This window comes from Elephas maximus, chromosome 9, assembly GCF_024166365.1.
Source record: "Elephas maximus indicus isolate mEleMax1 chromosome 9, mEleMax1 primary haplotype, whole genome shotgun sequence".
Lineage (NCBI taxonomy): Eukaryota > Metazoa > Chordata > Mammalia > Proboscidea > Elephantidae > Elephas > Elephas maximus.
In genome coordinates, this window is record NC_064827.1 from 5,915,356 (window position 1) to 5,937,486 (window position 22,131).

Consider the following 22,131-nt stretch of genomic DNA (forward strand, 5'->3'; position numbering starts at 1 on the left):
ACTTCATAGCTTACCTTAGGGTTCAACTCTTCTCATTTATAATTGCCACCCAGGGTTATGCTGTTGTTTTTAGGTGCAGTTGAGTTGGTTCCGACTCACAGCAACACAATGTACAACAGAACAAAACACTGCCCAGTCCTGCGCCATCCTCACAATTCTTGTTATGCTTGAGCCCATCGTTGCAGCCACTGTGTCACTTCATCTTGTTGAGGGTCTTCCCTTTTTTGCTGACCCTCTACTTTACCAAGCACGACACCCTTCTCCAGGGAATGGTCCCTTGTAATAACATGTCCGAAGTATGTGAGATGAAGTCTTGCCATCCTTGCTTCTAAAGAGCATTTTGGTTGTACTTCTTCCAAGACAGACCTGTTCACTCTTCTGGCAGTCCATGGTATATTCAATATTCTTCGCCAACAGCATCATTCAAAGACATCAATTCTTCTTTGGTCTTCCTTATTTATTTTCCAACTTTCACATGCATACGAGACGATCGAAAACATCTTGGCTTGGGTCAGGCGCACCTTAGGCCTCAAGGTGACATTTTTGCTTTTTAACACTTTAAAGAGTCTTTTGCATCAGATTTGCCCAATGCAATGTGTCATTTGATTTCTTGACTGCTGCTTCCACAGGCGTTGATCATGGGTCCAAGTAAAGTGAAATCCTTGACAACCTCAAACTTTTCTCCATTTCTGATGATGCTGCTTATTGGACTAGTTGTGAGGATTTTTGTTCTCTTTATGTTGAGGCGTAATCCATACTCAGGCTGTAGTCTTTGATCTTCATCAGTAAGTGCTTCAAGTCCTCTTCACTTTCAGTAAACAAGGATAAATCATCTACTTACCACAGGCTGTTAATGAGCCTTCTCCAATCCTGATTCCTCATTCTTCTTCATATAGTCTGGCATCTCAGAATACTTGTTCAGCATACAGATTGAATAAGTATGATGAAAGATATAACCCTGAAGCACACCTTTCCTGATTTAAACCATGAAGTATCCCCTTGTTCTATTCAAACAACTGTCTCTTGGTCCATGTACAGATTCCTCATGAGCACAATCAAGTGTTCTGGAATTCCCATTCTTCGCAACGTTATCCATAATTTGTTATGGGTCACGTAGTCAAATGCCTTTGCATAGTCGATAAAACACCGGTAAACATCTTTCTGGTATTCTTTGCTTTCAGCCAAGATCCATCTGACATCAGTAATGATAGCCCTCATTTCACATCCTCTTCTGAATCTGGCTTGAATTTCTGGCAGTTCCCTGTCTATGTACTGCTGCACCTGCTTTTGAATGATTTTCAGCAAAATTTTAATTGTGTGTGATATTAATGATACTGTTAAAAAATTTCTGCATTCAGATGGATCACTTTTCTTTGGAATAGGCATAAATATGGATCAATTCCTGGTGGTTTTCCAGGTAGCTGTCTTCCGAATTTCTTGGTGTAGACGAGTGAGCACTTCCAGTGCTGCATCCATTTGTTGAAATATCTCAATTGGTATTCTGTCAATTCCTGGAGCCTTATTTTTCACCAGTGTCTTCAATGCAGCTTGGACTTCTTCCTTTAGTACTGTTGGTTCTTAATCATATGCTGTCTCCTGAAATAGTTGAACATTGACCAATTCTTTTTGGTACAGTTTCTCTGTGCATTCCTTCCATCTTCTTTTGATGCTTCCTGTGTCATTCAGTATTTTCTCCATAGAATCCATCAGTACTGCAACTCGAGGCTTGAGTTTTTTCTTCAGTTCTTTCAGCTTGAGAAACGCCAAGAGTGTTCTTCCCTTTCGGTTTTCTATCTCCAGGTCTTTATACATGTCATTATAATATTTTACTTTGTTTTCTCAAGCTGCCCTTTGAAATCTTGTGCTCAGCTCTTTTACTTTATCATTTCTACCATTTGTGTTAGCTCCTCCACATTGAAGAGTAAGTTTTGCAGTCTCTTCTGATATCCATTTAGGTCTTTTCTTTCCTTCTTGTCTTTTTAATCTCTTGCTTTCTTCATGTACGATGTTCTTGGTATCATTGCACAACTTGTCTGGTCTTTGGTCATTAGTGTTCAGTATGTCAAATCTATTCCTGAGATGGTCTGTAAATTCAGGTGGGATGTGCTCAAGGTCGTACTTTGGCTCTTGTGGACTTGTTTTAATTTTCTTCAGCTTCAACTTGAACTGGCATATAGGTGTGTGATCGTCGTTCCACAGTTGGCCCCTGACCTTGTTCTGAATGATGACATTGAGCTTTTCCATCGTCTCTTTCCATAGATGTAGTCAATTTATTTCCTGTGTATTCTGTCTGGAGAGGTCCACAAATATAGTTGCCGTTTATGTTGTTGAAAAAAGGAATTTGCAGTGAAGAAGTCGTTGGTTTTGCAAAATTCTATCATGTGATCTTCAGCATCATTTCTATCACCAAGCCCATATTTTCCAAATACTGATCCTTCTTCTTTGTTTCCAACATTTGTATTTGAATCACCAGTAATTATCAATGCATCTTTATTGCGTGTTCGATCAGTTTCAGACTGTAGAAGTTGGTAAAAACTTCAGTATTTTCATCTTTGGGTTTGGTGGTGGTTGCTTAAATTTGACTAATAGTTGTATTAACTAGTCTTCCTTGTAGATGTATGAATAGTGTCCTATCACTGGCAGCATCGTACTTCAGGATAGATCTCGAAATGTTCTTTTTGACGACGAGTGTGATGTCATTCCTCTTCAAGTTGTCGTTCCCGGCATAGTAGACCATATAATGGTCTGATTCAAAATGGCCAATATCAGTCCATTTCAGCTCACTAATGCCTAGGGTATCAATGTTTATGCATTCCATTTCGTTTTTGCCGACTTACGATTTTCCTAGAGTCATACTTTGTACATTCCACATTCCCATTATTAATGGATGTTTGCAGCTGCTTCTTCTCATTTTCAGTCATGCCACATCAGCAAATGAAGGTCCCGAAAGCTTGACTCCATCCACGTCATTAAGGTCAACTCTACTTTGAGGAGGCAGCTCTTCCCCAGCCATGTTTGGAGTGCCTTCCAACCTGAGGGGGACTATATTGGCCAGTGCTCTGCTGCTGTTCATAAGGATTTCTTCCTGGTCTGTTTTAGCCTGGAAGCTCAGTTGAAACCTGTCCACCATGGATGACTCTGCTGGTATCTGAAACAGTAGTGGCATAGCTTCCACCGTCATAGGAACACACAAGCCACCACAGTAGGACCAACTGGCAGATGGGTGGCACCCGGGGTTATGCCGAGGATTAAATGAGATGAGCCACACAAAATGCTTAGCACAGAGGTTAGCACCTAAAGGGACTATATAAATGCCAAACCAGAGAAGCCAACTCAGTTGCCATTGAGTTGATTCTGACTCATGGTGACCCCACGTGTGCAGAGCAGAACTGCGCTGCATATGGTTTGCAAGGCTATAATGTTTCAGGAGCAGATTGCCAGGCTTTTTTTCCAAGAAACCTCTGGAGGAGCTCTAACCACCAACTTCCTGGAGAGTAGGTGAGCTTTTAACCATTTGTGCCACTCAGGGACTCCAAACAAGTTGCCGTCTAGAAATGTATGAGCCATCGTTGACATGGCACTTATTAATAATGATAATTATTATTGTTATTATTAATAAATAATGTAATGGATAGAAGTTTTAAATTTAGCAATTAATGATAAATTGGGGCAATTTTCTAAAGCATTAAAATCTCATTTTTTTTTTTCTTTTCAGGCTTCTTAACCAGATTTGAGTTAATACAGCTAGTACCTCCAGGTAATTTACGTGTAAATGCATTTCTTAGTTAGCTTACTTTGATTTAAAAAGGACTTAGGCATAAAAAAATGGAAACTAGTATTTAAAAGTTGTATGTTATATAACACATATCTTTACTATAATTATTTTGCAAGTCTATTGAATTGTGTCTACTTTCACAAGACTGACTTTATGTGCTTGGTGGCAGTATACATAAATAGGCCCTTGTCACTTTTTTTTTAAATAACTTTATCTAATTCTTATCAAATATAATTTTCGGTCATGGCTCAGCTTCTTTCAAGTTTTAGATTTTTGGCTATATCCTAATTTGTGGTCTGTGTGCGTGTATGTGAGTGTGTGTGTATGTGCACGTGTATATGTGTGTGTGTAAAACCCTAACCCATCCTCTGTCAGGTTCTAGAACAAGGTTGGCAAACGACAACCCCTAGACCAAATCCAGCCTGTAGTTGGTTTCTGTATGGCTCACAAGCTAAGAAAAACTTTTCCTGTTTTTTTTAATTGAGATATAACTCACATACTATAAAATCGACCATTTTTAAAGTGTGCAATTCGTTGATTTTTAGTGTCTGCACAAGGTTGTACAGCCATCACCACTATCTAGTTCCCAAACATATTCATCATTCTGACAAGAAAACCCCATACCCATTAGCTGCCACCCCCATCCTCTCCCTCCCACCAGCCCCTGGAAAGCACTTATCTCCTTTCTGTCTCTATGAATTTGCCTGTTGTGAACTTTTCGTAGAAACGGGTTATACAATGTGTGGCCTTTCGTGTCTCACTTCTTTCACTTAGCAGAATGTTTTCAAGTTTCCTCTGTGTTGTAGCGTGCATCAGTACATCATTCCCTTTTATGGCTGGATGACACGCCCTTGTGTGGATAGACGTGTTTTGTTTACCCGTTTATCGGCTCAGGGGTATTTGGGATACATATCCTATTCTTTGATTAGTGTGGATAATGCTCGTCTCAACAGTTGTGTACAAGCCGTGTGACTAGATGCTTTTAGTTCTCTTGGGTCTGCATTAGGAGTGGAATTGCTGAGCTATATGGTAACTCCATCTTTAAATTTTTGAGGAAGTGCCAAACTTTTTTTGGTTTTCTGGTTTTATTGGTCGGGAAAAATAAAAAAAGAATATTTAGTGATGTGAAAATTATATGAAATTCATATTTCATTGTCCATAATAAAGTTTTATTGGAACACAACCAGATTCGTTCATTTAAGTATCGTCTGCGGATGCTTCCCTTTTGTAGTTGTGATCATACGCTCTTCAAAGCCTGAAATATTTAACGCCTACAGAAGTTTGCGATTCCTGCGATAGAACATGGGACTTCAGTGTGGAACTCTTCTGTGGTTTTTTACTTGGCAGATGTCTTGAGTGGCACAAGATCTGAGTTGGTGAGACAGGGCAGGAACTTGCCACCTGGTGGCACCAGTTCTCATAAATAATATCCAATGTGGCTGATTGTAGGGTGTTCTTTAGAGTTGTTTTCACGTGAGGAGAAAAAGGACAGAGTCATTTTCATGCAAGAGAAAAATGATAGAATGAATAAATCTGAAACTCAAAAACATTTCCTTTCTTCTCTTCTCTTCTCTTTGTTATCGTGTTGTCTGTCGATGGACATTTAGGTTGTTCCCACCTTTTGTTTGGCTGTTGCAAAAAATGTGGAGGCTGTTTATGAGGTTCATAGCCCCTTCCTGCTGCGGTTAGCCGTGAAGCAGGTCAAGGGCCCCAGTGGAGCAGAGTGGACCCAGAGTCTGTAGTTCTTTCTTTCTTTTTTATTTTTTAATAATATTTCACTGTGTTTTCAAGGAAAGTTTATGCAGCAAATTATTGGTTCCCATTTAACAGTTTCTACACAAATTATTTAGTGACATTGGTTACATTTTTTTTACACCAGGTCAACATTCTCATTAATTCCATTCTGGTTGTTCCGTTTCCGGTAATCTAGTTTCCCCTTATCTTCCCATTTTTTGCCTAAGAGTAATTGTTGACCATTTGGTCTCATATAGATGATTTTTTAAAGGAGCACAGTACGCACGGGTAATATTCTTTATTTTGTGAGCCAATCTGTTATTGAACTAAAAGGCGACCCTAGGGGATAGTTTTGGCTCAAGGTTTAAAGGATATCTCCGGACAGTAGTCTTGCCTCTTATATCAACCAGTCCAGTAAGTCTGGACTTTTTAAGAATTTAAGTTCTGTTCAACATTTTTTGGCCATGCTATCAGGATCCATCTATTGTGTAGTTCTTTCTTCTGCCCCTTCGTTCTTTGGCAGAGGTAGCCCCTGAAAACAGACAAGAATCCCAGCTCCGTGGATATAAGGATATGCTGTCTTGGATATGCTGTGACTTTCTTAGGCAGAACAGAGAGGCCAGAGACGCCTCCTACCTGTTTTCCAGAAAATCACACTGAATGTTTTTCAGCCTGAAAGTGACAAGCTAAAATCAGGACATTGAGTTTTTCCATAAGTTTTTTTTTCTCCCCATTTGACCTAATTTTATGTTCAAACATATATCATTGCTAACCAGCAAGTTATATTTTAGTCTGCTTATAAAATGGAAGCATGTTCATTTTGTCCCTATTTCAAATTACCCAATATCTAAATATTCTAAAACCCTAGCTCATCCTCTCAGGTTCTAGAACAGAGTTCACTGTAAAAATTTCACCTAACACAAAAGTATACAGAATAAAAAGTCATAGGCTGAATTCATCAACAATCCCCCACAGACCATCACTGGTAACAACTTTTGTGTATCTTTTTAGACTTTTTAAAATATATTTAAGTACCTTGAGAATGTATATGTATGTACGTTGTTGTTGTTCTTGTTAGGTGCCATCGAGTCAGTTCTGACCCGTAGCGATCCTGTGTACAACAGAACAAAACACTGCCTAGTCCTGTGCCATCCTCACAATCATTGTTATGCTTGAGCCCATTGTTGCAGCCACTGTGTCAATTCATCTCCTTGAGGGTCTTCCTCATTTTTGCTGACCCGCTACTTTACCAAGTATGATGTCCTTCTCTAGGGACTGATCCCTCCTGACAACATGTCCAAAGTATATGAGACATAGTCTCACTATCCTTGCTTCAAAGGAGCATTCAGACTGTACCTCTTTCAAGACAGAATTGTTTGTTCTTTTGGCAATCCATGGTATATTCAATATTCTTTGCTAGCACTGTAACTCAAAAGTATTGCTTCTTTTTTGGTCTTCCTTATTCATCATCCAACTTTCGCATGCATATGGGGCAGTTGAAAACACCGTGGCTTAGGTCAGGCGCACCTTAGTCTTCAAGGTGACATCTTTGCTCTTCAACACTTTAAAGAGGTCTTTTGCAGCAGATTTACCCAAAGCAATGTGTCTTTTGATTTCTTGACTGCTGCTTCCGTGGCTGTTGATTGTGGATCCAAGTAAAATGAAATCCTTGACAACTTCAATATTTTCTTTGTTTATCATGATGTTGCTTATTGGTCCAGTTGTGAGAATTTTTGTTTTCTTTATGCTGAGGTGCAATCCATACTGAAGGCTATAGTCTTTGATCTTCATCAGTAAGTGCTTCAAGTCCTCTTCACTTTCAGCAAGCAAGATTGTGTCATCTGCATAATGCCGGTTGTTAAATGAGTCTTCCTCCAGTCCTGATGCCCTGCTCTTATTAATATAGTCCAGCTTCTCAAATTATTTGTTCAGCATACAGATTGAATAAATATGGTGAAAGGATAAACCCTTGATTCGCTCCTTCCCTGACTTTAAACCATGCAGTATCCCCTCGTTCTGTTAAAATGATTGCCTCTTGATCTACGTGCAGGTTCCTCATGAAAACAATTAAGTGTTCTGAAATTCTCATTCTTGGCAATGTTATCCATAATTTGTTATGTATTCAATAAAACACAGGTACACGTTTTTCTGGTATTCTCTGCTTTCAGCCAGAATCCATCTGATATTCGTAATGATATCCCTGGCTCCACATCCTCTTCTGAATCTGGCTTGAATTCCTGGCAGCTCCTTGTTGATGTACTGCCGCAGCAGCTTTTGAATGGTCTTTGGCAAAATTTTACTTGTGTGTGATAGTAATGTTATTATTTGATAATTTCTGGATTCTGTTGGATCACCTTTCTCTGGAATAGGGATAAATATAGATCTCGTTCAGTTGGTTGACCAGGTAGCTGTCTTCAAAATTTCTTGGCATAGACGAGTGAGCACTTCCAGTGCTGCATCCATTTGTTGAAATATCTCAGTGGGTATTCCGTCAATTCCTGGAGCCTTGTTTTTCACCAATGCCTTCAGTACAGCCTGGGCCTCTTCCTTCAGTGCCATTGACTCCTGACCATATGCTGCCTCCTGAAATAGTTGAACATCGACCACTTCTTTTTGGTCCAGTGACTATATATTCCTTCCCTCTTCTTTGGATGCTTCCTGCCTTGTTGAGTATTTTCCCTGTAGAATCCTTCAGTGTGGCAACTCGAGGCTTGAATTTTTTCTTCATTTCTTACAGCTTGAGAAATGCTGAGCGTGTTCTTCCCTTTTGGTTTCCCATTTCCAGGTCTTTGCACGTGTCATTGTCATACCTCACTTTGTCTTCTCGAGCCGCCCTTTGAAATCTTCTGTTCAGCTCTTTTACTTTATAATTTCTTCCATTTGATTTAGCTACTCTGTGTTCAAGAGCAAGTTTCATAGTCTCTTTCTGTCCTGTCTTTTTAATGACCTCTTGCTGTCTTCTTATGTATGTCTGTATGTATATATATTTATATGATATTGTTTGTTGCTAAAGAGTTGGCTTCAACTCATGGTAACCCCATGTGCGATGGAACAAAGATCATTGGTGTGCTCAAGTCTGTTGTTGTAGCCACTGTGTGTTCTGAGTGTCTTCCAACCTAGGGGGCTCATCCTGTAGCAATATACTGGACAGTATTCTTCTGTGATTCATAGAGTTTTCATTGGCTAATTTTCAAAAGTTGGTCACCAGGCCTTTATTCCTAGTGTGCCTTAATCTGGAAGCTCCACTGAAACTTTTCCACCAGGAGTGACTCTGCTGGTATTTGAAATACTGATGGCACAGCTTCCACCATCCTAATAACCTGTAAACCACCACAGTACAATAAACAGATAGATGGTGGACATACCCTATTTTATGCAGATAACACGCGCCTTTCCCATTGTCTGCACACTGCTCCCTACCCCCCCACTCGAGGTAAGCACACTATACAAATTTTTTTCATAGTAACATGTAAAAAAATTGACATAGCAGTGCTTATGAAAATACCTTGGAAGTGGTTGGCAAACAAACATAGAAGGCACATGTTATTTGCGTAAGTATAAGGTATATAGTAAAACCTGTGAAAGTCAGAACATGTCTAAGACGGAAACCTGTCAGTGAAGGAAAACTCAAATATTTTCCACTAAAATGAGTAATAGAAAAATGGTCTGAATGCACCCTCTCAAACATGGAAAATTTATGAGACCCAGAAAAACAAGGCAGTCCCGTTGAGTTCTGACTCTCAGAGGTTTCACTGTATATCTTGGGCTACCATATGTTTTTCACATGACCAGAAATTCATATGTGAGAATCTGCAAGAATAGTCGTTTGAAAACAGTGATGACTGGAGAATATTGAAGCGGGGTATGTGAATACTGGTACAACTCTAAAGTTAATCAGATGCAGATGGGGGTTTTGTTCAACCTTGTTTTCTTTTGTCTGTAATCCTTCCATTTCAGACTGTAGTTTTCATGGAATCAGACTTGAATTGCTCAATTAATTTTGCTCAGCTTCAGATGCATTGCAGACTGACCCATTAATTTATTCAACATATACTTATTGAGGGTGCACTTGGCACATGGCCTACACGGCACCAGTCCTCTTGGTATGAAGCTGGTGACACCAGGCATGCAGTGGTGGCAGTGAGTCCTCATTACTAGCTAATTAAGTAAAAACTCTCATATGGACTGCACCATGGGGTCTGACTGGTGCTCTGGTGGTGCAGTGGTTAAGAGCTACGGCTGCTAACCAAAAGGTGAGCAGTTCGTATCCACCAGCTGCTCCCTGGAAGCCCTATGGGGCAGTTCTGCTCTGTCCTATAGGGTCACTATGAGTTGGAATCGACTTGACAGCAATTGGTTTGGTTTTGGTTTTTTGGCAGGGTCCCAGAAAAAAGAAAAAAAAATTTTTTTTTTTTAATGGGCCACAGAAACCCTGGTGGCATAGTGGTTAAGTGCTACAGTGCTAACCAAATGTCAGCAATTCAAACCCACCATGCGCTCCTTGGAAACTCTGTGGGGCAGTTCTACTCTGTCCTGTAGGGTCGCTATGAGTTGGAATTGACTCAATGGCAATGGGTTTGGTTTTTGGGTTTGGAATGGACGACATTTGGGTTCTTAGGGATGAATTCTTCATCACTTGAATGGTTACCTTTTCATTTTTTTCTGTAGGTCATTATTGTTTTGATATTTTTTACACAGTACTTTCAAACACACTTACTATAGTGAAAAGACACATTATGACCATTGAGCTAACAGTGCAGATACCTCAGATTTGCGTATGGCGTTCCTCCTAAAGAATGAGAGGTCCAACAATTCTGCTTAGAAGAAATAAAGACTCCGTATTAGTTTCCTAAGGCTGCTGTAACAAATGGCCACAAAGTCGGTGGCTTAAAACAACATTAAATCACTCTCACAGCTCTGGAGGCTGAAAGTCCAAAGTCAAGGTGTCAGCAGGCCATGCTCTCTCTGAAGGCTCGAGGGGAGGATCAGTCTCTGCCTCTCACAGGTTTTGGTTACCCCAGGCACTCCTTGGCTTGTGGAAGCATCGCTCCCATCTCTGTCTCTGCCTTCACATGGCTGCCTTCTCTCTGTCTCTATGATTTTCCTCCAGTTCTTATAAGGATACTAGCCATATTGGATTAGGGCCCACCCTACTCCAGTATGATTTAGTGTTAATTTAACTGTGAACATCTCCAAAGACCCTATTTCCAAATAAGGCCACATTCACAGGTACCAGAGGGTTAGGACTTCAACATGTCTTTTGGGGGGACGAAATTCAACCCACAACAGACCCCTCTGGTTCTTCACTCTACAAAAGTGGGAAAAAGCGACTGGACACAGGGGGGCAGTGTAATCCTGTTGGACAGTGAACTTGATGCTTTCTTCGTATTAACCTATCAAATACATGTCTTCACTTTGGGGTAAATCATATGTATATTCAGTCCGACTGCAAAATGTTATTTTAGCAGACACCCTTTTATACTTTGATGGTAATGCTTTCCAGGCATTAACCAGCAAGGAAAGACCTCTAGTCTCAGGTGATCTGGGTGGAATTCCTACTGTAACCCTCACTAGCTGTGTGCCATCAGGCAAGTGTCTTAAAGGTTCAGAGCCGCAGTTTCCTTATCTTTAAAAGAAGAAATCACACAAGATCCTGTACCTAGAAGCACGTTGCCGATTCCGACAAACTCTATAAATGTTGTATATATTTCTCTAATCAGTACTGTTATTAAAATTCTTATTTCTCTTGAAGTCTTATTTGTTTCCTTGGTGGTCGCGGGGGGAGTTGTTCAGCAATACCACTGATGGTGTCACTGTTGGGGTCCCGAACCTTTAGGAACACCAGGCTCTTGCTGACACTTCCCTTGGCCTATGAAATGTGCTCAGCCTGAGCGTGTGTTTATTAATTATTTATAACCTAGGCTGTCGCTGCAACGGCCCCTTGGAGTGCTGACACTTTCGTGCTGGGTGTCAGTTTTAGATCTCCAGAAAATGACCTAGACCAGAGAGACTGTACTGAGATGCTTCTCAGCCCTTTATTTCTCCAACTCTGTTTCAGTCCATTTTTGTTCCTATGATTCTGAAGACAGTAGATGAGTTTGATTCTGGTTCATTGGCCTTTTATTTTTATTTTATTAATTTTTTAGAGTTTTAGTGAAAGTGTACGCAGCCAAAGGTGCACATTTCAACAAGTACAATTCAGTGACGTTGATTACATCCTTGGAGTTGTGCTACCATTCTTGCTCTCCTTCTCCAAATTATTCCACCACCATTGTCTTCAACTCACTGGCCCCTAAGCTTCCCATCCAACCTTTGAGTTGGCCGTCCTCAATTTGATCTCACACAGATAATTCTTTAAAAGAACACAGTGCTCAAAGTAGATGTACTTTACTAATTAGGATAAGCTATGTTTTGATTCAAAGAAGACTTCAGGGAACAGTTTTAGTTCAAGGTTTAAAGTTTAAAGATTATCTCACAGCAGTAGCTTTGGGGGTTCATCCAGCCTTAGTGGCTCCTGTCTCTGATGATAGCCCAAGAGGCCTATGAAAGATGCTGGCAGTGTGGTCTCTCTCCAGGTGTGATGGTCCTGGCTGGGTTCTGCACTGGTCGAACTGCCCTGGGTCCACACCTTTCAGGGACAGCCCAGGCAGAGGTATAGTAATGAACAGGACACCGTCCCTGCTTTTATGGAGTATTGATGGAAGCAGATCACAAACACGTGAACAGAAGTATTAGTTAGTGATAACTTATGTTGAGAGAGTAAAGCAAGGTCATGTGAAAGGGAGGGGTAGTAGTGAAAGGCTGCTCCTCGAGGTTGAAATGTCACCTTTCTGGTGGAATGACATTTAAACCAAGGCTTGTCACTTAGTAGGAGGGGCATCCCTGCAGGGGTCTGGGGAGGACGCATTACAGGGAGAAGGACAGTAGAGGGGTGGCACGGAGGGGTCAATGGGGAGAGAGGTAAAAAAATGAAATAAGACAGGTGGTTAAATGCCTGATCATATAGTTTTGAAGGCTAGGGTAAGATGCTTGGATTTTATTCTGAAATGATGGGAATCCTACCAGAAAGTTTTAAGCAGGTGTTGTGGATTAGGATTGTGCCCCACAAAATATGTATTGAAGTCCTGGCCCTTTGACCTGTGGATGCGATCCATTTGGAAATAGGGTCTTTTGTTTGTTTTGTTAATGAGGTTGTACCAGAGTAGGGTGAGTCCTAAACCTCATCACTTCTGAGTTATAAAAAGGGGAATAATCATAGGGGCACACATAGGGGGATGAGAGACACCGCGTGACCAGGATGGTAGCTGTACAGATGATGAGAAGGGGGCAGGTTTTAGATTTATCTTGGAGATAGGGTCAGTAGTATTTACTCATGGGTTGATGTAAGAAGTGAGAGAAAGAGCGAAATCAAGGACGAATTCTAGGTTCTGGGCTTGAGCAACTGGCTCGATGGTGCTGTTGGCTCTTCTGATGGGAAGACTATGGAGATCTGCTTTTGGGAAAATACCGAGAGTTCTGTTTTCGACCTGCTGTGTTGAAAATACTGTAAAACACTCGATGTGAAACTTGAAGGATGAATAGGATCTCAACAGGATGAGAAGGAAGAAAGGGCATTTTGGAAGGAATGGTGTAAGCTGCGAATGTAGAGCTTATGGTTGTTGTTGTTGTTGTTAGTTGCTATCGAGTCGGCTCCGACTCGTGGTGACCCCACGTACAACAGAACAAGACATTGCCTGGTCCCGTGTCATCTTCTTGATCTTTGGTGTGTTTGAGTCCATTGTTGTGGCTGCTGTGTATTTTGAGTGCCTTCCAACTCATCCTTCAGCACTATATTGAACAATATTCTGCTGTGATCAATAGAGTTTTAATGGGCTAATTTTGAGAAGTGGATTGCCAGGCCTTTCTTCCTAGTCTGTTGTAGTCTGGAAGCTCTACTGAAACCTGTCCACTGTGGGTGACCCTGCTGGTATTTGAAATACCGGTGGCATAGTTTCCAGCATCGTAGCAATGTGTAAGCTACCACAGTATGACAAACTGACAGACAGAGGACAGCTTATGGAGGGAGAGATAATTCAGTCCATTGGGGCTGGAGTGTGTCTGGAGGCGAAGAGTGGGAAGAAGGGATATTATGACCACAAATGAAATGATGACTCTTTGATTCTTTCCTCATTTGAACCCAAACATTACTATTAGGTGGAATAAGTCAGAGAAAAATTTAATTCATCGTATTACTTGATGTAAGGTCAATTATTTTCTCCAACTTATGTACCAAAAATATACCCTCATTAGAATTCTCCTCACAAATAAAATGGCTATCACCGAACAGTAAAAATACCTCACTGGCTACTTACTTTTGGACAGTGTTCTGTGCAGGGGCCACTCTTTTCCGGACCACTTCTGTAGCACCTGCTACGCAGATGGGATCGGGCCTAAAAATACCTCACTGGCTACTTACTTTTGGACAGTGTTCTGTGCAGGGGCCACTCTTTTCCGGACCACTTCTGTAGCACCTGCTACGCAGATGGGATCGGGCCTAAAAATACCTCACTGGCTACTTACTTTTGGACAGTGTTCTGTGCAGGGGCCACTCTTTTCCGGACCACTTCTGTAGCACCTGCTACGCAGATGGGATCGGGCCTGATGACAGCTGCTGTGTCCTTTAGCTCAGTGGTTCTCAACCCTATTAGACCCGAGGTCTTCTTTGTATAGTATCTCGTAACATCCCTTTTTCTGTACTGAAATAACATTCCTAGTGAATATAGTCAACTTTTACAAATCTCCGCAAAAAATCAACTCAATATTCCACCTGTAATAGAAGAAAATAAAAAGAGAATGATTTATAATAAAGCCATATGTATGTCAATATGTAAGTGTTGAGCACAGTTACCCAAAGACATAATGAAGTATTTAGATGTGACATGATTTTTAAAATGCAAAGCTGCTCTTGGTAAAGATCTAAACACAACGAAGTACAGTTGTCCCTTGATGTATGTGGTACCTGCATTCCTGGAAAACCCAGTGTATTTTAAAACCAGGTAAAAAAGTCCTTTGTTTTTGTGTGAAAATGGAGTTTGGTTCTGGGCTCAGGTAATTATAAATGGGTTTTTAGCTTACAGCAATGTCTGGCAGGGCTTTAGAATGGTGCGTGCAGGAGGGGGCAAATTGCTCAGTGTACGGGATGTCTTGAGCAGTGTAGGGCACTTCATGTCTCTGGCTCCTGCCCACGAAATGTCCCCACAAATTTCTAGAATGTTCTGTGGGGTTGGTGCCACCCCTCCTAGGAACCACAACTCAAGCTGTTCTCTGGGCCGTTCAGGCACCACCATCCCTGAGTACAGTGAACATTTCCCAGCAGTCTAACCACTGCGTAGGCAGCGATAGGTCTGCCTTGATCCTGTGCGACCCCCAGGGACTGGCCCAAGGTGTGTCCTTAGTAAATATTTGCTGAAGGAAAGAATGGATAGATGGATGGATGAATGATTGGACAGACAGATTTTCTCCTTCATTGTGTTTCGTGGAGCAGCCCTTTAGATAATCTTTTTTCTCTGTTACATCTCGGACAAGCATTTAAACCATTTCCGGGAGAGAAAACGGAGAAGCCGTTCTTCACCGGAAGGATAGGTGCTGGATGCTGAGTGTCTGTTTTTACCTGCATGCTGTCTCTGCACCACCTTCCTGATCTTTTGTAACACCTACCTTTTCTCCTTCCTAGTGTGGGAAAAGTTGGCCTACTATGAAGAAAACACAAGGGATTTTCTTTTCCCGGAGCCCAAGCTGAGACCCTCACACCCCGGCACGTGTCGGGAGGTGCTCATGAGGACGGCTGTAGGCTTTCCAGTAAGTGAGCTGTGCCCAACTGGGCTTCTGTTGGGAGAGAAATTCTTGGGACCTGGACATTTTTCCTGTTAAGGCTTGATCTTGGGCAATCCCTTCTTCTTGTTTAGTACCCTCATTTTTCTGTTTAGTAGTAGCCCTGTTTAACTGAGTCCCTGGGTGGTGCAAGTGATTAACACCGTCAGCTGCTAACTAAAAGGTTGGAGGTTCAGGTCCACCCAGAGGTGCCTCTGAAGAAAGGCCTGGTGATCTACTTCCAAAAAATCAGGCATCGAAGATCCCGGGAGCACAGTTCTGCTCTGACACACATGGAATTGCCGTGGGTCTCAGGCAGCTTGACAGCAGCCAGTGGTGGCATCGGCCTTGTTCCGGTAGGTGCTCAGCTCGAGATTCCAGATTATTCCCACTGTTGACCTGAGAGGTGAGAGCCTTGTCTCGTCGGACTAAACCACTGCGGTTTTCATGTCATCAAACGTTTATAAAAAGATCGCTTTATTCACCTCCGTTTAATGTAGACTAACAGATTTGATATTATCCATCGATTTAGTCCTGGCTGCCGTTTTATTAACACTAACAGCAAAACAGAGTACATTGCCATCTCTCAGTTATTTTGTCCCTTCACATTTCCACACACGAACGCTCATTTTCCTCATACGAATTCTCAAGTTAGCCGAGGCAGGCGTTACGGTCTCCGTTTAACAGAGGGGAGGCGGATAGACGACCTGATGTTACTGAGGGATATTCGAAAGACACGGCAGATATTCAGCTGATGGTCTAGCTGTTTGGACGGCAATGTCTGAACCGAAACCGAAGTATTCATTTTGATGTTATCCGCGATTTTTTAAATCTCTGCAGCAACTCTGACAGTGTCTTGACTTTTATGTCACTTGGATGACTTCATCTGACGGTCTTTGTGAATTCTAAAAGGCACATTTAAAGCTCGACTTTCCTGTTACTGCCACAGGAATTGCTATTATTATTATTATTTAACAAAAAATTTCTTAAATCTCCGCCTTGTGGAAAGTACTGCGTAGAACGTGTAACATGCAGGAATAATTCTGACACCACAAACGGCAAACATTCATCAAAGGTGACGCTAACCAGGATTCCTCGTGACCGTCCCGTTAAGCCCTCCGTTATCTTTGTGGCGTTGGTGACTGTTGCTGAAACTGTTTATTTCTCAGAGCTGCTCTGTGTGTCACTTACATCTAGGGTACACAGAAAATGCTCACCTGTATTATTTGGAGTTATTGGGGTATTGCTCTTTAGATGCTAAAAGGAAAAAAAAAACTGGGGATACTCACTTCGGTTTGCTTGAGTTTTCTGTTAAATAAAAGCCATTTACAAACACTGGTCTGGTACCCAACAAAGTATCAAGACAAGGAGAAACATCCTTTCTTTTATTTCCCCGAGTATTATCTCTGTTTAACTCTATAGGCATAAAGAGGAAGAAGAACCTATAGGAGTTGTATTTATAGGCTTTATAAATGCAGGTAATTACAAGAAAAAACCCATTGCCATCAAGTTGATTCTGACTCATAGCGACTCTGTAGGATAGAATAGGACTGCTCCACAGGGTTTCCAAGGCTGTGATCTTTATGGAAGCAGACTGCCACGTCTTTCTCCCTCGGAGCGGCTGGTGGGTTTGAGCCTCTGATATTTCGGTTAGCAGCCTAGCACTTAACCATTGGGCCACCAGGGCTCCTTAATTACCAGAGAAAGGGCTTAAAAAATACTGGAAAGATCCCATTATTCCTTGTGCACTAGAGGTAAAGTATTAATTCTTACAATTAAATTATATTTAAGGAATTGCTTAAAAGATGTTGTTGTTAGCTGTGGGTCAGCTCTGACTCGTGGTGACCTTGTGTATAAGAGAACGAAACGTCATTCAGCCCTGCACCATCTTCACCATTGTTGGTATGTTTGAACTATTGTTGCGGCTGTTGTGTCAGTCTGTCTCATGGAGGGTATGTTGAACATACATGATAAACTCAGGGTGTGTTGAACATCCACGGTACAGCTCTGTCATTACAAAAACAAATCGGTCTTAGAAGAAGTACAACCAGAATGTTCCCTAGAAGTGAAGACGTTGAGATCTCAGCTCACTTACTTCGGACATGCCATCAGGGAAGACGAATTGCTAGAAAAGGACGTCACGTTTGGTAAAGTCGAGGGTTAGTGAGAATGGGAGAAACCTCATTTTGACAAAAAGCACCTACAATTTCTATGGAAATATAAACAGACAATAATCTCAGCTTTTATTGTGATAAAATGATCTTCTAGCCCTTTAGCATCAGAATGTATTATAAAGCAACAGTATTTTAAATGATATGGTACTAAACAGATATAGAAATATTGATCAATGAAACAAACAAATGCAAAGAGTTTGGAAATAAATCTAATTAACATAAATATTCGATGTAAGGTAAAGCAAGTTTTTCAAAGCAAGTAGGTAGGCAAGGAGGACCTCTTTCTCCCTAGGTAATCTCATCCAATTCCATGGGCCAATGTCTTAGAGTAGCTAACAGCGTGGATGCTGGAGCCAGAATGCCTGGGGTCAGATACCAGCTGTCAGTACTAAAACCAGTTGTCGCTGAGTCAGCTCTGACTCATGGTGACCCATGGGTGTCAGGGTGGAACTGTGCTCCATAGGGTTTTTAGTGGTTGATTTTTTGGAAGTAAATTGTCAGGCCTTTCTTCCAAGGTGCCTATGGATGAATTGTAACCTCTAACCTTCCAGTTAGCAGCTGTTGTGGATTGAATTGTATCCCCCCAAAATGTGTATCAGCTTGGCTAGGCCACGATTCCCAATGTTTTGTGGTTGTCCGCTATTTGTGATCTGTTTTGATTATCCTATGTGTTGTAGATCCTAATCTCTATGATGTTAAAAGAAATGATGTTAAGGCAGGATTAAAGGCAGTTCTATTAATGAGGCAGGACTCAATCTATGGGATTAGGTTGTATCTTGAGTCAGTCTCTTTGGAGATATAAAAGAGAGAATCCAGCAGAAAGGAGAGGGACCTCATACCACCAAGAAAGAAGCATCAGGAATGGAGCATATCCTTCAACTCCAGGTCCCTGCGCTGAGAAGCTCCTAGACCAGGGGAAGATTGATGACAAGGACTGTCCCCAGACCTGACAGAGAGAGAAAGCCTTTCCCTGGAGCTGGTGCCCTGAATTTGGACTTCTAGCTTCCTAGACTGTAAGAGAATCAATTTCTGTTTGTTAAAGCCACCTACTTGTGGTATCTCTGTCACAGCAGCACTAGATGACTAAGACAGACAGCAGTCAACCGTGTTAACTATTTGTACCACCCAAGGACTTCTTGTCATGACTAGTTGGGCAATACTTGAACTCTTTGTGTCCTAGTTTACTCATTACGAAATGGGGATACTGTTAGGACCTGCAGCTGAAGTAGTTGTGAGGACTAGATAAGTTAATATATGCAAAGTACTTAGGACAGGGCCCGGTACCTGGTACGTGTACTACATAAATGTTCCCTGTTCTTCTTAGGTGTCATGACTGTGGGTTATGCCAATCAAACAGAAGAGCAGTTAAGTTCTTGAGTGATTTCAGGTTAGCATGGGATGGACAAAGACCTGTTTCTAGTACTCTTACTTGCATCTTTTATGCCATTTTATTTTTAGGGCATTGCTCCCAAATTAGAGTTTTCTACAAGGACAGCCATCAGAGAACGTGTGTGCCTTCATAGAAACCGATTTCTTGTAAGTATAATTGAGAATTCCATGATAGAAATGACAGGACTTTTATGCACAAATTAAAGGAATTTCAGCCGAAACTCAGTTTACCAAGTTTGGATGCACCTGGGCACGCAGAAACCTAGAGACTTTGTGCTAGATTTGATTTTCTGTGCTCAAATGATTTGCTCAGCCAGGCTGTGAATTAGAGCAGGTATGTTTGCCGTGTGTTCAGCGTGGTGTGGTTTGTGAAGCAGCGTGATACAGCAGCTAGAGTCACAAGTGTGACCCAAGTAGGCTAGGTAGCCTTTTTGTGTTGCTCCAAGGCGTCTGCTGTTATCATATGAACAATCGTGTTTCCTTCTTTCTCTCGCTGAAGCTCAGAGTTGCGTTTGTGGTTTGTCTTTGGCAGCCACGCAGAGTCTTGGGGCATCCCTGTAGACTCTCCATTTCACTGCCTTGTTCAACCCTCATTTCCCTTCACCCTGATTTCTTTTACTTTACTTCATTTTGTAGCCATTTAAAGTCCTTTCCAGAACAAGATGGAGAATGAATGAATGTACTTTGTATGGTTTCGCAAATACTTTTGGAACAAGATAGAATAAAAGTAATAAGGGAAAACAAAATGCTTATCATCCCAAATCATGCCCGTGGTCCTGGAAAATACCTTAAAAATGTGGGCTGTGGGTTAAGGGTACTGAATGAGAAAAAGGGTTGGTGATCTGAGGAAACCTATCCTTCTACTGGGCATAAGAACTCACATTACAGGGACGTAATTAATAGTTTTAAGAAAGGCACTAACGACTTTTTCGTCTCTCCTTATTTATCTTCTGTTTTTTCCAGTCTCTGTGTGCATGGAGATTTTTCAGGCTGTCTGTCTTTCTCTTTGACCATTTTAATCTTATTTTAACCTCCTAATATGGATTTTTTTTTAATATGGATATTCATTTAAGTGTTAATTTTTTATAATAAATTTTATTCTTTTTTTCTTATAACAAAACTATCACATTCATCTTAGAGAGTTAGAAAATACAGATAATCAAAAAGAACAAAATAAAATTAACTGTTAGTTCCTACCATCTAGAGATGAGTTTGCCTCATTTTATAGTGTATATTCAGAATCAACTTGACAGCGCTGGGTGGGGATCCTTCTCTATGACCCTCTCCCCCGCCACACACACTTTCATTTTAAAAGGTTAGTATCATACTACACTGGTTATTTTGTATCTTCATTTTTTTCACTTAATATATTATGAATATTTTCTCATGGCCTTAAGTGGTCTTATGCAATTTTCTAAAACTTCATAGTATTCCACTGTATGGAAGTACCCTAATTTGTTTGGCCAATTATTGTCCTTTTGGGGGGCATTTAATGGATCCCTTAGCCAGGAAAACAAACTACACCAGTTATTTTAACAGGAAAAATATACTATAAAAAAGTGGTTGTACAGGGTATGAAGGGCAGACAGGTCAAAGGGGAACACTGAGGTGACAGAGATGGTAACTGTGGTAGGCAGCTTCCACCCACAGGGCTGTGGAAACCAAGGGACAAGGTTGGGGTTGTCAAGAATATAGACGTTTGGAGGGGCCCCACAGACATGGGCCCTGACCTCTAGGGAGGGGCTGCTTCCTGGGTGAGCTGGTACCTGGGGAATTCAGAGAGGGACTCTGCAGGGCTGGGGCTCAGATCTCTAAGGGGGATACTGCCGCTGTGGGTGCCTCAGGAGTGTGGGGCTAGATCCAGATCTCTGTGGAGAGGTCTCTGGCCGGCTGGCGCTGGTGTCTGAGGGGACTCAAGGAGGCCAGTTCTGGGAGTATGAAATACACCAAACAAACTACAGGGGAACCGTTGGCCGCTGCCAAGGGGAAGTGTGGTTTCTGAGGTGAGGCTGGCAGGAATAGCAGGCAAAGCTGGGAGAAGCCAGTGCCTTTGTCCCCCTCCAGCCTTGCAGGCTTCCTCTAGCGTCCTCTAGTGGTAGAGCCCTACCCGGGGACGGGTGGGGGGAGGGGCGTGGAACAGCTGGAAAGGCAGAAATGGGTGTGTGGGATGCCAGCCCCCGTATCTTAAAGCTGGGTGTAGAAGGGTGGGTTTGGAGCTGAGAGGCAATTGTTTACTTGCCAAGACAGTTGGTTTCTAATTTTTCAACTGTCGTAATCTTTTTTATAGCTATCCACATTAAAAAAAAAAAAAAAAACCTGTTGCCATTGAATCGATTCCGACTCATAGTGACCCTGCACACATAGTCGTGGTTGTTTCCTTATGATACATCCTTCGAAGTAAAATGGCTAGACTCAAGAATATGCCAAATTATCTTCCTTTTTCTCTCCCCCTCTTCCCTTTTTCATTCCTCTCTTTCATCTTCCTACCTGTCTACCTACCAGCCTATTTATTTATTTATGGATGGGTTGGGGGGTGTGTCTGGTGCTTTCCAACTTTCCCCCAGTACAAATAAATATCACTGTAATGAAACATAGAATTCTGGCAAGTTATAAATACTAGTAAATAATGTTAAGCTGAACTGGAAAAAGAAAATGCCCTTCCTTAAGTCTATTTTTTGTAAGTCTGAGATGTTCAGTCTTTCCCTTAAAGAAAAGTTCGACTAAATGCAGTTACATTTTGATGGAATTTTATTCATTTTTAAATTTCCTTTTCAAGAATATTCTTTGCTTTTGGTTTTAGGAAGACAGACTTAATCCACAAAGGCCCTTATCTGCATCACCTGGACCAATATTCCCCCTATACAGCACAAAGACGAAGCCCAAAGGAAAGAATCTCGACAGGGTACCCCGAGGCCTCCAGTCCCGGGCGCCCTCTCCATATCCTACCAGGCGTCTCTTCCAGGACCAGCCAACTCATTTGAACTTTGGAAATAGTTTCAAAATCTCCAGAGAAATCAAGCCTCCGTTTGTAGTTAGACACGTGAGCCTAAAATAATTTTTTAGAGCCATTTGGAATGGGGAGGGCAAGGGTGAGGGTGTGTCCATTTTACCGGGGATAGAGGGGATTTAGATGAACTTGGGCAAGCCCACACCACCTGGCAAGTAGCAGAGTCAGGATGCAACCGCAATTGTCTGACCTGTGCCCTTTCC

General features: G+C 41.7%; 1 protein-coding gene across 12 annotated transcripts in view; it reads left to right on the plus strand.

Annotated features, from left to right (window-relative positions):
• Positions 1 to 22,131, plus strand: part of SPATA6L (spermatogenesis associated 6 like) — a 63,631-nt gene that overhangs the window by 23,305 nt on the left and 18,195 nt on the right. For 11 of the 12 annotated variants that reach the window (XM_049895283.1, XM_049895284.1, XM_049895281.1 and 8 more), the window contains 4 exons: positions 3,716 to 3,757; positions 15,222 to 15,346; positions 18,991 to 19,068; positions 21,722 to 21,961. In XM_049895283.1, coding sequence (XP_049751240.1) covers positions 3,716 to 3,757; positions 15,222 to 15,346; positions 18,991 to 19,068; positions 21,722 to 21,961 — 485 coding nt within the window. The remainder of the gene's footprint in view (positions 1 to 3,715; positions 3,758 to 15,221; positions 15,347 to 18,990; positions 19,069 to 21,721; positions 21,962 to 22,131) is intronic. The other variant, XM_049895279.1, reaches the window with a different exon arrangement.